At 41.1% G+C, this 13,807-nt stretch overlaps 1 protein-coding gene across 1 annotated transcript; it reads left to right on the forward strand.

The window, feature by feature from the left end:
- Positions 1–4,966: 4,966 nt before the first annotated feature.
- On the forward strand, positions 4,967–13,159 carry cytip (cytohesin 1 interacting protein). The gene is made up of 8 exons (XM_072685023.1): positions 4,967–5,410; positions 6,346–6,395; positions 7,131–7,185; positions 7,408–7,510; positions 8,624–8,717; positions 8,978–9,044; positions 9,528–9,594; positions 11,617–13,159. Exons 1-8 carry the CDS (start codon positions 5,234–5,236, stop codon positions 12,060–12,062), a joined length of 1,059 nt encoding a protein of 352 aa, XP_072541124.1. The 5' UTR covers positions 4,967–5,233; the 3' UTR covers positions 12,063–13,159.
- Positions 13,160–13,807: the final 648 nt, after the last annotated feature.

Genomic DNA, 13,807 nt, shown 5'->3' on the forward strand with positions numbered 1-13,807 from the left:
TGAGGGATGCCATAGAAGAACTACCTTTGGTTCCATAAAGAATGAATGTATGTATAAATGTGATTACCAATGTAAAAAGGTTACTCACACTCACATCTCTTTTACAAACATTTACATTTACATTTAGGGCATTTAGCAGATGCTCTAATCCAGAGCGACGTACAAAAGTGCTTTGCTATTTACCCAGGAAAAACCTCTAGCTAGTTAGAATAGGCTAAAAATCACTTTGGTGCCAGGACAGAAAAAAGCCTGGGCGCTTGTCTTCTGTGGATTTTGAGAGATGTCAAGCCGAGCCATACTTGAAGCTCGAAGGGCTTTTGCTGCGGATCGGCTTTTAACCATTGCCATCAAGTACAGAGGGGCTGGTTCTTTATGGAGTCAAAAGTGGTTCTTCTATGGTTTTGCTCAACTAACTATTTGAAGCTGTATTTTTAGGAATGTAGAGTGAAATAGACTGTAAAAATACTTATAAATAAAGATGCCCATAGAAGATTTTAATGATCGAGCAAACTGGCTCAGCAGGCTGTAACAGTATGTATCCTTAACATTAATGAGGTGTTACCACAGTACTTCCTAGAATCCCTCAATTAACTTAATTATTAAGTATTCCTCACTGCAAAAAGCGTCCACTTACAATACCACTTTTTAGATTCATTTTTGAGATTTTGTGAGTCTGAATAAGCCTGAATCTTTACATAGCATAACGGTTCCATACCAGTTTCAGAGTTCTTTTTGGAGCCTTTGCATTATGTGGAGGCTCTTCAGACCTGGAAAGGCTTTTACACATCTTATTTACAAAAATGCTTATCTGAGAAACCATTTATTAAGAGGTTTTAAGAGAACCAAAAGTGGTTCCTCAATTCTTCCAGTCCTGGAGGGCCAACAGAGTTTGCTGATTTCACACCTGCTTCATCCTGCTGCATCTCCTAACCTAGCCAACATGCTCATGTGGGCCTTACATGGGTGGAACAAGGGCTAGGTTTGTTCCAGGTGGGCATGGGCGCTACATGGGTTTGTACGTATGTTGTTACTGGGTCCCAAATGGGACCAAATGGGCCCCAAAGTTACAGCCCACCCTAATCTAGACTCCCATTCAGGCCCCATTTGCAGAGTACAACCCAGATTGGGCCATGTTTAACCCCTCCTGGTCCCATCACTGATCCTGGTGGGCATCCATATGTGGGGTCAACAGGATCTCATAGTCAAAACTTTCTGGTTCCCAGTTGGGCTACCCATACAGGCCCCACATGGGCATGTTATCTGGGAACTGGCAGGTTTAGTATGTGTGATTGAGCAGGGGAATCTCTTTGTTGGCCTTCCAGGACCGGGATTGAAGACATTTTCAGAGCTTTTCTCAAGTAAGCTCTGTATTTCCAGTTTTACATAGAATACTTGGTGTATCTAAACAGGCACTGTGCTAGGAATGGTGATTACCAAATCTTGAATCCTTATAAATATGTTGAGAAATGCACTGGGACACAATCCAGCTCCCCTTTAGCCTACAAGCACTCAGGCTTAAAGCTGAAGCCCAGACGGTTGTGTGTTGGGCTGTTTGTGTGGTGTGTGTGTGTGTGTGTGTTTGTGTGTGTGGGCTGTCCAGATGAGTTCACTGGAGCAGAGTGGAGATGGGAGTGGGGCAATAAACATGGCCGCCCCCTGGCTCAAGTACAGGGACTCCAGTGCAGCCTCCTTCGAACTGCTGAGTGATTGACTTTAGTTTTTGCAGTTTTAACATTCTACCTTCCTGTTATTTGATAATAATAACTGGGGGATTGGTACATTTGTTCCATTTTCTTTCTTTTAAGCAAAAAAAGAAAGTAGAATAAAGGGGAATCCTGGAGAAAGCTATTCCAAACCCCAATAAGAAAAGATTCTTCTCATTTCTCTGCCCATTCTTATTATTCTGTGCACATTTTAGACTATGCATTAAAAGCCCTCTGAAAAAGCAATGTCTGAACCTTGCCTCTTACAATTTAAAATATTAAGCACAAAGAAATTTGATTCACCTACTTCTTCCTGCACTTTTCTACACTTTTCTCTACATTAAGTTGCCACCTAACCTCCACTTCTAGCTGTAACTCTTTTAGATAATTTGTGTGGTAGAATGACAGATCCAGTTAATATGTCTACATTGGGCATGTATGTGTAGCCCAACTAGGAGCCAAAAGGTTTTGTCCTTGGACTCCACGTTGGCTCTACATTAACATTACATTTACAATGGCATTTATCCAGACTTACAAGGTTACTCGTATTACAGAGGAGGGCCAGTGTAGTGTTAGGAGTCTTGCCCAAGGACTCTTATTGGTGCAGCACAGTATGGTCACCCAGATTGGGAATTGAACCCCAGTCTTCCACATGGTATTGTAGCTCACAGGCAGGTAGTGGTGTTATCTGTTGCGCCACACCAACCTAAATATTGATACACACCTAGGTCAGTGATGGGACAAAGTGGGGTTAAACATGGGCCCCATCTAGGTTGTACACTACATACAGGGTCTAGATGCCACCCATGTGAGACTAGGAATGGCTGTAACGATGGGGCTCATTTAGGAAGTTCAACTGGGTCCCAGTAAAACCGCATGAAAAAACCTACATAGAGCACATGCCCACCATGGAACCCACCTAGAACATTGGCTGGGAAGACCTAAAAGCACAGGCCTCCAGTCTGTTGTACTGTTTCTTTTAGAGTCGTGGTTCCAAACCTTGGTCCAGGAGTAGGCAGAGAGGGGCTGGTTGACTCAAAGTTGGCTCAAACAGATGTTTCATTAGGTAACATTAGTTTTACCAAAATACTCTGGGGACATGAGTACATGACTAGTAATGAATAATGAGATAGGAAACAATGTTAACAGGTTAAAATATTTGTTAAAATATTTGGCGTAGGCCCCGTTGTCTGCCCAGGTCTTGCAACATCTGGACTCTCGTAGAGCATCCCATATTTAAAGGCAGGGGGGTGGATCCAACTCCCCTTGCAGCTGGTGGGACCAAACTGGTGGTGGTAGGGAGGAAGTAGGGAGAGACATGACGTTGCTTCTGAAAGCAGCAAAAAAGGCATGTAAGTAGCCTAGGTGAAACCCAGGTGGAGGCTGGTGATTGGCTGAAGAAAGGTGACGGTGCATTTTTGCTAGACATTCATGAGATGTGTGCCACATTTAATTTGAAAATGAATTAATGTAAAGTTATCTTGTTTTTTTGGTGATAGAAAATGACTGAAAATCAAATCTGTTTGTAGTATTAAGTATATTAAGTATTAAGTATGTTATTAAGTATTAAGTATATGCCCTGGAAGCTCAAAGTCTACACAGATGAATGATAACATGATCACCTTAAAATTGGCCTTAACCTGTGAATCATTTAAAAAGTGCCACTATTCCAAATAAAAGACCCCCTTAATTCACATTCCATTGGTCGAACTGTGAATCTTAAGACAAAAATGAAGACAAAAAAATCTTAGAAATAAAACTACAAACATAAACAATGTAAAACAGGCTACACACATCTAGAGACTGGCCACTGGTTGAAATATGAACAGGAGTAATGCTCAACCTTGGCATCCGTTTACAGGTAAAGCCACCCCCCCCCCCTTTAACAAAAAGAACTAGTCCGCTTGCTGGTTATGCTAGAAGTGGAAGAAAGGCACCCTTCAATGTGGAGATCTCTGAAGAGCAGTAGTCAGAACCAGCTGAAAAATCAGGGTTTTTGTGAGTTATTGAGCCGAATGCTAGAAACTATTCAAATTTTTATCAATTATTTAAAATATGGTTTCAAACAGTAATTTGACCTTCAGTTTCCATTGTTTTATTCTCTCTCTGCCGCTTATAAGAACTTTGATACAACTGGCCTCTATGGGGAGTGACTGAAAGGACATCTGGAGTTTTGACGTTTGGAGTGGTTGAACAACACAAGGTGAATGTTCAAAAAATGGCCTAAGTCCTGATCTCATTTCAATAGAGAATCTGTGACACTATTCAAATACTGGTACACAAGCATCATCCAACCAATCTCAACAACCTGAAGCAAATCTACCAGTAGAAATGGGTGGAAATCACCCTCAAGCAGTGAGCAAGAGGCGACCTGGAACAGGATGTGTCAGTGCTGTTTGTAATCCAGACAAATCTGATGAGTTAACACAAGGGGGGTTAACACTTTTGCAAGGCACTGATAGAGATTAAAACTGTTAAAACTGTGCTATCAATGCCATCTTACACACCCCTGCTCTGCATCTTTTAGTGCTTTCTCTGCTGAACCACCTTCTAATGAATGCATTCAAATGCTTTACGTTGCATCTATTGCTGACGCAGATGTGCAAATGCACACACACCAGAGAAGCCTGTGGAGAAGTACTGCCAATAGAGTAGGACTCTCTGGAGCAGATAAACATGAACAGTTTGGCACCATGCCTAAAGCCAGGCGTGGGCTAGACTGGTATAAAGCCCCTAGTACTGAGCTGTGGGGCAGTGGAACTGTGTTCTCTGGAATGATGGTGCACGATCCAGTACTTCTGGGAAAAGTGGGGGGTGGTGAGGTGGGGTGAATGCAATCAAATCCTCACAGCAATGTTCCAAAATCTAGTAGAAATCCTTCTTCCCTGGACAGTAGAGACAGTTACTCAGGATAAATTCATTTTAATACCCTTGATTTCAGAAGAAACGAATGAATGAGCAGGTGTCCCAATACTTTTGTCCATAAAGTGTATGTGTGTTAGAGCAGAGAAAACACGAAAACGTACAGTGTATGTGGTACTTAAGTGCTAGGGTTTGGAACCCTTCATTCAAAAGAGCTCAGTAAGAGACTGAATCCTCTGAGTTCTCTTCTGTTCTCTCACACTGCCGAAACTCTCACAACCCTTTTCTTCTACAGAGCAGAAGTGGTCTTTCGTGTCTGTTGTAAGGAAGTGGAGACCAGAGGAAACAGGTGAGAGTGTAAGAAGACCACCGCAGCATCTTGTCTGTGTATCTGAGTGCTTGCTGAGCCTTGGATCAGAAAAGAGAGAGGATAATAAGGACAGATGATGAAGACAGAAAGTTGAAGGAAGTAAAAAGTTACTGCAAGTGTGAGAGAAAAAACAGACGCATGCACAGACACCCACACACAAATGCAGGTCCTCCGCTCAGTCACATGAGCAGGGTATCCGCTTTGACACATTTTAGTCAGCCGACCGCAGGCGTGCAGGTTGGATTTGACAGGCTGCTGTGAGAGGTGGCTGTGTGAGCGCTGTCTGACTGCAGTGACAATGAGCTTCAACATGAACCGTAAGGTAGCCCTGCAGCACCAGAAGAGCCTGGACACCTACATCCTGGAAAGCTCCTCCAGGAAGGGTCTGCCTTGGAGACGGCGTTCTTTAAACAATGGGAAACAGCTCAAAAATGCAGAGAACAGCGGTGGGACGCTGCCAAGGGGACGCAATCAGGTAAACTGTTGAACTTTGCTGAAGGATTCATGTCTGGCTGTCTTGTTTTTAAATGCATAAACTGCATGCTTATCTTAAGTGTATTTCATTTTGTGCCTGTCACAAAAACTTGCATCTCCAAAATGTCAACTTTATAGGAGCTGTGAAAAACCTTCTTAACTTTCCATGAATGTCAATGTAAAAAGGCCATTTTGGAGCATTTCTATTGGTCCATTCATTAGGAAAGGTGGACAGAATGTAAAGAACAACTGTCAGACTCAAATTATGTTCAAAAGTAAAAATATAAAAAATCTAGATACAAGGTTTTTGCAGTACAGCGACAATTTGCAGTTGCCCTGCATTAACACACAAACTCTATATATTCTCTATAACGCTCTCTCTCACTCTTTCTATCTCTCTCACTCTTTCTCTCTTTTTCTAAAATATAAATATGAAATTAATTAAGTAAAATTCAATGTATATATTGAATACAAATGATCGGTTTATTAAGGTTTTGCTCTTTGTTTCACAAATTCTGAATTACAATCTAAAGATTTATGAAACTTTAAGCTTTATTCATGATCATCTGTATTAGTACATAACTGATAACTGCAGGTTTGTTGTGCAGAAAAGCTAACAATTGCATTATTAGTTGTAATAATGCCCAATAAATACTTAGTTTAGATCCTGTTATGCAAATTATTGCACATGAACTCATGCCTAAATGCACATGTTATTGGGGTGTGATTGGCAGCTGGACAGCACTTTGATTCATGTGGGCTCCAGATAATGCCCCACGGATCAAGTAGTGGTTCATATTCTACAGTGGGATTAACCTTATTACTAATTACAGACTACAAAGCTCTGAATGTTAAGTATTTAATGAGACAGTCTGCATTACAAATTAACTAAACCTATTGGTTCCAGTGGTGCTAAATACAGTGTCTTTCTTGCAGTTGAACCGAATGTGCTCAACCTCCCTGGTGGACTACACAGATCCTCAGAGGTAAATGCAGAACAGTAATTCTTATTTCTCACAATAAAAACCTTCTGATATTTCATATTCATATTTCTCCCAAAATATACACTATACTGCATGTAAAGGTTAGTGGACACCTGCTCCTCCAGAGCTGCTTTTGAAATCAAGGGTAATAATAGCTAGCTTGTTGCCCCTTTGCTGCAGGCAAGGCCTTGCACTACATTATGGAACATTGCTGTGAGAATTTAACAGCATTTGGCCATGAGAGCATTAACAAAGTCAGGTCCTGATAATGGATAATGGTACTGCATAGTTATAGATCACAAATGACACTCAAATCTATCCCAGAATTATTGGCCGGAGCTCCAGCACTCTAGAGAATCCATAGCCCAGTGCTACCGGATGGCATTGGGCATGGTGACCAGGGGTGGGCAATTCAGGTCCTGGGGGCTGGATTCCTGCACAGTTTTTAGCTTTTACTCCTCAGGCACAGGTTTAATAGGTCTATTAAAGCAGGGAAAATCAGCAAACCATTGCAAACAAAGGCAATGGATTTCTATTGTGATTAAACAAGCTGTGCATGCGTACCTGCATGCCTGTGTCAGTACTGAGTGCACTGTAAAGTAGCTGAACTCACTCATTAAAAGGAGTGTCTGGAAACTTTTGTACATATAGTGTATCCCAACATAGACAGCACAGATTCCACCGAAATCCTTCCCAGCAGCCCAGCAGATGATCAAGATTTTTGTTTCTTTCCTTCAGGACAACAGTTGTGTTAGAAAAGCAAGACAATGAAGCTTTTGGATTTGAAGTTCAGGTATGTTTGCTTCTGTATTTCAGTTTCAGCCAAGCTTTCTTTAGGGGGGGGGTTAGAGTTTCAGTTCAGTTTTCATTAACGGTTAAGCATAGAGCAAGCACAGCACACATGCGTTGATCTCTGTTGTCTGTTGAAATATGAAGTAAATCAAAATCTAAAACATTCTATTTCTGTCTATTTCTATTCTATTTTCCTCTCTCTCCTCTTTTCCTACGACCTCAGACGTACGGCCTTCAGCTGAGGAACAGCAATGAGGTGGAGATGTGTACGTTTGTGTGCAGCGTGCAGGAGGGCAGTGCAGCAGAGTCTGCAGGTTTAATTGCTGGTGAGAGCTGAGAGCATATTCATGCCACATCCTTTGCACCGCACGACCACACCTATGTGTTCTGACCCCTTTCAGTGATGCTTTACCCACACAAACAGCCTATCTACTACTCTATTTTAACACCCCTGCACTCACCACTTTCTTTTTCCGTTGTCTGACATTTGCACTGTAAACAGGGTCAGCGTTTAACACTCACCACTCCCTTCGCTGTTGTCCATTCTAGCTTTTTGTTCCGTTCTTTCATTATTAGTTCTCTGAAGGGTGAGAAGAAGCATAAAAAGTGGTGTTTCAAATTTACAACTACATACATCACACCACAAAAACCTCCAATCTCCAAAAGTCAATTACAAATCATTTCAAGTCATTCTGGAGAATTTCTATTGGTGCATTCATCATACAATATACAGACAATGAAAATAATAAGATTGACAATATATCAAAAAGTGAAAAATAGTGGAGATACAAGGTGTCTGTGTGAAAGTGACCATATATTACATAAATGCAATTTTGCCTTTCAGTTTAGTAAATTTTACATAAATCCAAGGGTTCTTTGAGTGATCATAAAGTCATAGAAGAACCACTATTGGTTCCATAAAGAACCATTTTTGTAAAAGAGCCGTGTGAGTATAAAGAACCTTATAGAGGTTAAAGAACACACATCTCTATTACAAGCATGATTCCTAACCCTATCAGACCTAACATCTCACAACCTTAAAAGGTAAAAAGATAAAGGTTCCTAGCTGGTTCTTACCTTTGGATGTTCAGGTCTAGGAAACATTCAGTTGCTTAATGGTTGTAGAACCTTTATCCTTGATGAGCTTCCTTAATCTTTAAACATTAAAGAACCTAAATAAAGTAAAGGTCCTACATTATATTCATTGGTGGGATGAGGGTGAGATGTGAGAGGGTATGATAAGGTTAAAGATTAAAGAACCTCTGTATAAGTTAAGGTCTTATCCTAATTAACAATCTGACCAAGCACAATTGAGGAACCTACATTTTTGATTGTGAGAAGTTTGGTATGATAGTGTTCAGTTTAAGCAGCTTTATTTTTAAGAGTGTAACTGAATCCATGCATCTCTTTAACCATTTCCTTCTCCCTCCTCCCAACAGGTGACATCATATTGACAGTAAATGGAGTCAGCATTAAAGGGTTCCGCCATCAGCAAATTATCGAACTGATCCGCGAGTCCATCAACATGTTAAAGTGAGTTAAATAAAAAACACACCCACTACTGGAGATGTAAAGTGTATCAGAACATCCCTGTATTCCGACCTTGACTTCACTACATCAGCAGTTCATTACTGGGCAGCTAATTACTGAGCTCCAGGCAGCTACAGAATGAGCAAACACATTTGCGCATAAAATGTGAGAGGCGTTAAAAGGCTTTCTGCAAGACGGCCTCTTGACCCGAAGGATGGACTCTGACCTGATTCTGTGACGTGTGTGTGTGTTGTTGTGTGTAGGATGGAAACAGTCAGCGGGAGTGTGGTGAAGAGAATTGAGCTGGAGAAGAGGATGCGCTTGCTCAAGGTGTGTGTATGATAGTGATTTGTCACACTGTAGGTACAGTAGAGCTGCCATAATGTGCTATAATATTACAGACCCCGTTTAACCAGCTTTAATCCAGGTCTGGGAAACTTGGGAATCCTGAGGGTCTGTAACTGGGGTCAATGTTTAACCCCAGTAAATGAAGTAAATTCAATCCTTCACTTTTTTCCATCCATTTTTATGGGCTCCAGCTCTTCACACTCATTACTGGTGAAAGTCTACATGACTCTTCACAGAACTTCTCTTTTTTTATACTATAATTTGATCATGACAAAATCCTACTGGACAGATACATCAGCTAGCTCAGCATCTCAAGACTCATGAGAACCAGTCAAATCAGTCTGTTCACAAGCAAATCTTGATGTTGCTCTCCAGTGCTCCACATTCCTGCTGACACAGGCCTGAGAAGATCTTTAGACTGACTATGACTACTTTCTCATGGGTGTTTTTTTTTTTTTAACACAGCAAACACTGCATGAGAAATGGGTGGAACTGAAGGCCCTCACGCTGCAGGAAAAACGTCTTACTCGAGGTGAGAAAAAAAGACCCAGCTGAAAAACCACACAGACATCCTCTTGCTCTGCCATTCACCTAATGAAACGAGCTGATGAAGGCAGAGTGTAATGAGAGAATTATGAATCTCTCTGGGGGAGTTCCAACCTTAAACCTTACGCTTATATGCTGATTGGTGGACCAGGCTTTAGGTACAGTGTTGACTGTTCCTGGTAAAGGGTTGATTATTATGCAGATTCTGATTTGTGCAGTAATGCACTGCTCATCAGCACCAACATGTCAACAGATAACTGGCCTCTTTTATTATCTACTGCATCAGTTCTTGGTAATAACTGAAAACCTTCAGTGAATGAAAACAATCAGTATCTCCAATCTGCCAGCTCTAGAGCACCACACACAACAAATTTCACAACTATTGCTTCTCTGATTCAGTATGTAGATGTAGTGCATGAATGAATAGCTTGATTATTAGTTAGTGCATTAAAAGAAGAAATAATAAAAGAGTGGTTTCCCTAAACAACAGCAGGCAGTGCAGAGCTCACCACAAGCTCATCTCCAGCTGGTAGAGTGAGTAACACTTCTCAACACTCTCAGTTTTTAAACCCTGTCTGTGGTGCTTTTGGGAAAGTGGGATGGGTGAGGATTCTTTGATAATCTGGGGCTCGGAGTGAAGATAACACAGACCAAGGCTCGACCTGGCTGCAGCTGCTGATGAGTTTGTGGCTTTCAGTTTTGTTATTTCCCAGAAATAATGTTAGAGATAACAGGTTACAGGAAGTTTACTCTGGTGGCATTCATGGTCGTGACGTGTCCACTTCTTCATTTTTATTTTCTTTTTTTTTACAAACAACACTCGGCTTGTAATGGAAGTTAATGTAACAGGACTTTATTCCAAATAATATTGGAGCGTTTCCATTGGTCTGTTCATCGCAAAATTTGACCCCAATGCAAAAAGTAAGAAAGGTTTTCAAAAATATGCAAAAAAGTAAAAAAGAGACAGCAACAGCTACGATGATTTGACCAAGGCACAATTAAGGACAGATAATGAGAACCTCTACAAAACATTTAGAGGTCATTTTCACGCAGTTTTAAAGGCACAATCTCAAAAACAGCCTGTTTAATTCTAAAGGGATAAGGGTCCGAAGAGGTGGGACATTTATATGCAACATATATAAAAAGCAACTGGTTGCAGCTGCTGATGGGTTTGTGGCTTTCAGTTTTGCCATTTCCTAGAGCTAATGTTAGGGATAACAAACAGAAAGGATACTCTGCTGGTAATTAGTCATTACTTGGTCATTAGGTGTCCACTTCTTCATTTTTATTGATTTGCCATGAAATGGTATGGAGATAAATGTGGATTAAATGATGGGTAATTAAACATTTCATTCTGGAACATGAATCAGCATCCATACCTGGAATGAAAAGGCTTCCCTAGAAATGCTGAGCTCTGTGTGTTAATGTGTCAATGTAAAAAAACTGCAATTTTTCATTTTCGTGTTTCAGAGAAACTGAAATCAGAGCTGGTTTCAAGTTTCAAATCATTGTTTTTTCATCATTAATGATGGAACACCACCACTTATCTCCAAAAAAGTACATTTCTATTTCAAATTATACACAAAAATATAAAGTATACAAAAAATGGTATAAATTATACAAAATTTATATAAAAAATGAAAATGACAAAAATAGAGACACTAGGTTTTTCGCGACAGTGGCCACAGGCGTCTGCAAGCCGATGCGTCGGAGCTGGATACCTGGTGCTTTCCTCTGAACATGTTAGTTGCCTTAATCTAAAACTTGGAAGGAAAATTGGGTAAAATAAATAAATAGGGCCGTTAATCCAAACATTTAGAGGCCATTTACACACATCAGCCATAAAAGCACAATCACAAAAACCTGTTAAAAACACAGCCACAAAAACAGCCTGTTCTGAGATATAAAGGTTCCAACAGGTTGGAAATATATGGTCTTATATAGTCATATGTCTAACATCCATCCATGCATAGAATTTCTTACATAGCAATGGATATTCTCTTTGCAGGTAACCTGAGCATCAGCTCTCTGCACCCTTCCATGGACTCACTCATGTCTGTCTCGTCCCCTACGGGCCGGTGCGGCCAGCGCTTTTCCAGCGACAGCAGCTGCCTGAGCGTGCTGACGGACGACAGTGAGGACGGGGCCTTCATGTCCCCTGTATTTGATGACTTCAGCTCGTTAAGTCCCACCGATCCAGGCTGTGGCTTCTTCAGTAAAGAGTTTCAGCCAGACCAGGCACTGCCGTCCCGTCCGACTCTGACCCGAACCCGCAGCATCAGCAGCGGCAGCAGCTGCCAGTCTCCTCCGTGGGACAACGTCCGGGCCTCCTCCGCCCAAAGCTCTGTGTTTGGCACCTTGCCCCGCAGAGGGAGAAGGGCAAGCATGCGCAAACACATTCTGAAGTTTATACCTGGACTAAATCACTCGGTGGAGGAGGAGGAGGCCACTTGAGCCATCGCTGGGCCTACAGACTGTTAGACGAATGTGAAATCCTTTCAAATATGCAAACTGGTGTGAGGAGTACAGAAGGAATGTGCAAAGTGGATTCTGAGTTTAGTTCGTTCAACAACATTCAGAAAAGTGAACTTTTGAGATTTGAAAGACATGAAATCCTTACAACATTGTGGAACTTCTGGCACTCTAGAACACATGTCGTTCTAGATATGCTGACATTCTGGAACACATGGTGTTCTAGAACTGACTCCTCCCCGGCTTGAGTTTGCTTGAAACAAGCCACACGGCAGCATTACACACTTTTGCGACACTCAAGGAACCGTCTAAGAACATGTGCAGGAGCAGGTAGCAGAGGATGCTGATCAATGTATGTTAAGTGACTATGTGACACTGAACACTTCACTGCTAGCCGGTTTTAGCCATTTGTATATTTGTGAAGTGCAACAAGCATTACCCAGATGTTCAATGAATCTGGTAGTTTTACCAGAAAACTGCATTAAACTCCTATTGCAAATGGCCAGCTCCTACAGGATCTCACTATGTGATCTGCTACCTGCTATCTAGGAGAGTGCGTGAGAATGAGATGAGTCTAGTCATGCAAATCTCAAAGTGACCTAGATGTGCTCATTATTGATTGTAGCAAAAAACCTAGTGGGCAAAATATGAAAAAGCACTTGTGCACAACTGTGCAGCACTGGACCTTTTCAGGTTAGCGTGTTAGACTGAGAGATATGGTGAATAATGTCGGTAAGGTTTGGTAGAGATTATTCTGGAAATAAGGCCAACTTGCTGAAAGCGCTCTGGTGATGTGGAAGGAATGAACATGCTGGGGTACGTGAGTTAACAGATACCACAGCCCTTTACCACAGAGATCAGAGACAAGTGTTCAAAACAGGATGCGGTCTAGATGAAGGTGCTACCCTACTGACTATTTTTGCTTTTTTGTAGGTGAGGTCTTTTAACGGACTGACAATCTATCTCATTTGCCACCAAAGCCTGCCAACAACAAGTACAGCATATCTAAAAGCAGGTCTGGAGAATGCTTGTATAAGAGTGAAATGGAAAGGCGCTGTATTAAAGAATATCTAAAGCAAGTTGCTGAGTGTCATTGCTGCTTTTGCCTTACATAAGGAAGTTACCTGCATTCCTCATCAACTTTTTTTTAAGGTTATTCACATGATGATGCTCTTACTTGTAATGGATTTTAATCAACCATTGATTGCCTGGCCACATTAGACTGCAGAGGGCAGTGTGATACACCGTTTGTAAATAAGTCCTTGTATTACATACAGGCATGTGAAAACATTAGGACACCCCATATAAGATGTTGCGTTTTTAACATATTGTAACATACAAACATTTGATATTCATTTGAACAATACTGAGAGGTTGAGGTAATCTAACTGAACACATACAACCAAAGAAATATCTTTAACAATAATTATAAAATATAAATATTAGTCAAATGTAATTAATAGAAATGCAATTTTCTTCTGAGAAAAAGTTACAACACTCCCACATTAATTACTAAGTGTAAAATAAGAAACAGGTGCAGCACATCAGCTGCAGAGGATTAGAACATCAGGGGATTCTTGAAGGAGCCAGTCTTATTTAAACCTCAGACATTTAGATTGGTTTGCTTTTGATAGTTGCTTTTGATAGTAGAAGTAAGGTTGGTGGTTGGTGTGGCGCAACAGATAACACCACCCCCTGCCACTGAGTTACAACAACACTACGTGGGA

This window comes from Salminus brasiliensis, chromosome 8 (assembly GCF_030463535.1).
Source record: "Salminus brasiliensis chromosome 8, fSalBra1.hap2, whole genome shotgun sequence".
NCBI lineage: Eukaryota > Metazoa > Chordata > Actinopteri > Characiformes > Bryconidae > Salminus > Salminus brasiliensis.

Coding starts and splice junctions, on each gene's coding strand:
- cytip (XM_072685023.1), top strand. CDS start 5,234: ATGAGCTTCAACATGAACCGTAAGGTAGCCCTGCAGCACCAGAAGAGC. Junction 6,396..7,130: donor GACTACACAGATCCTCAGAG/GTAAATGCAGAA, acceptor TCTTTCCTTCAG/GACAACAGTTGTGTTAGAAA. Junction 7,511..8,623: donor GTCTGCAGGTTTAATTGCTG/GTGAGAGCTGAG, acceptor TCCTCCCAACAG/GTGACATCATATTGACAGTA.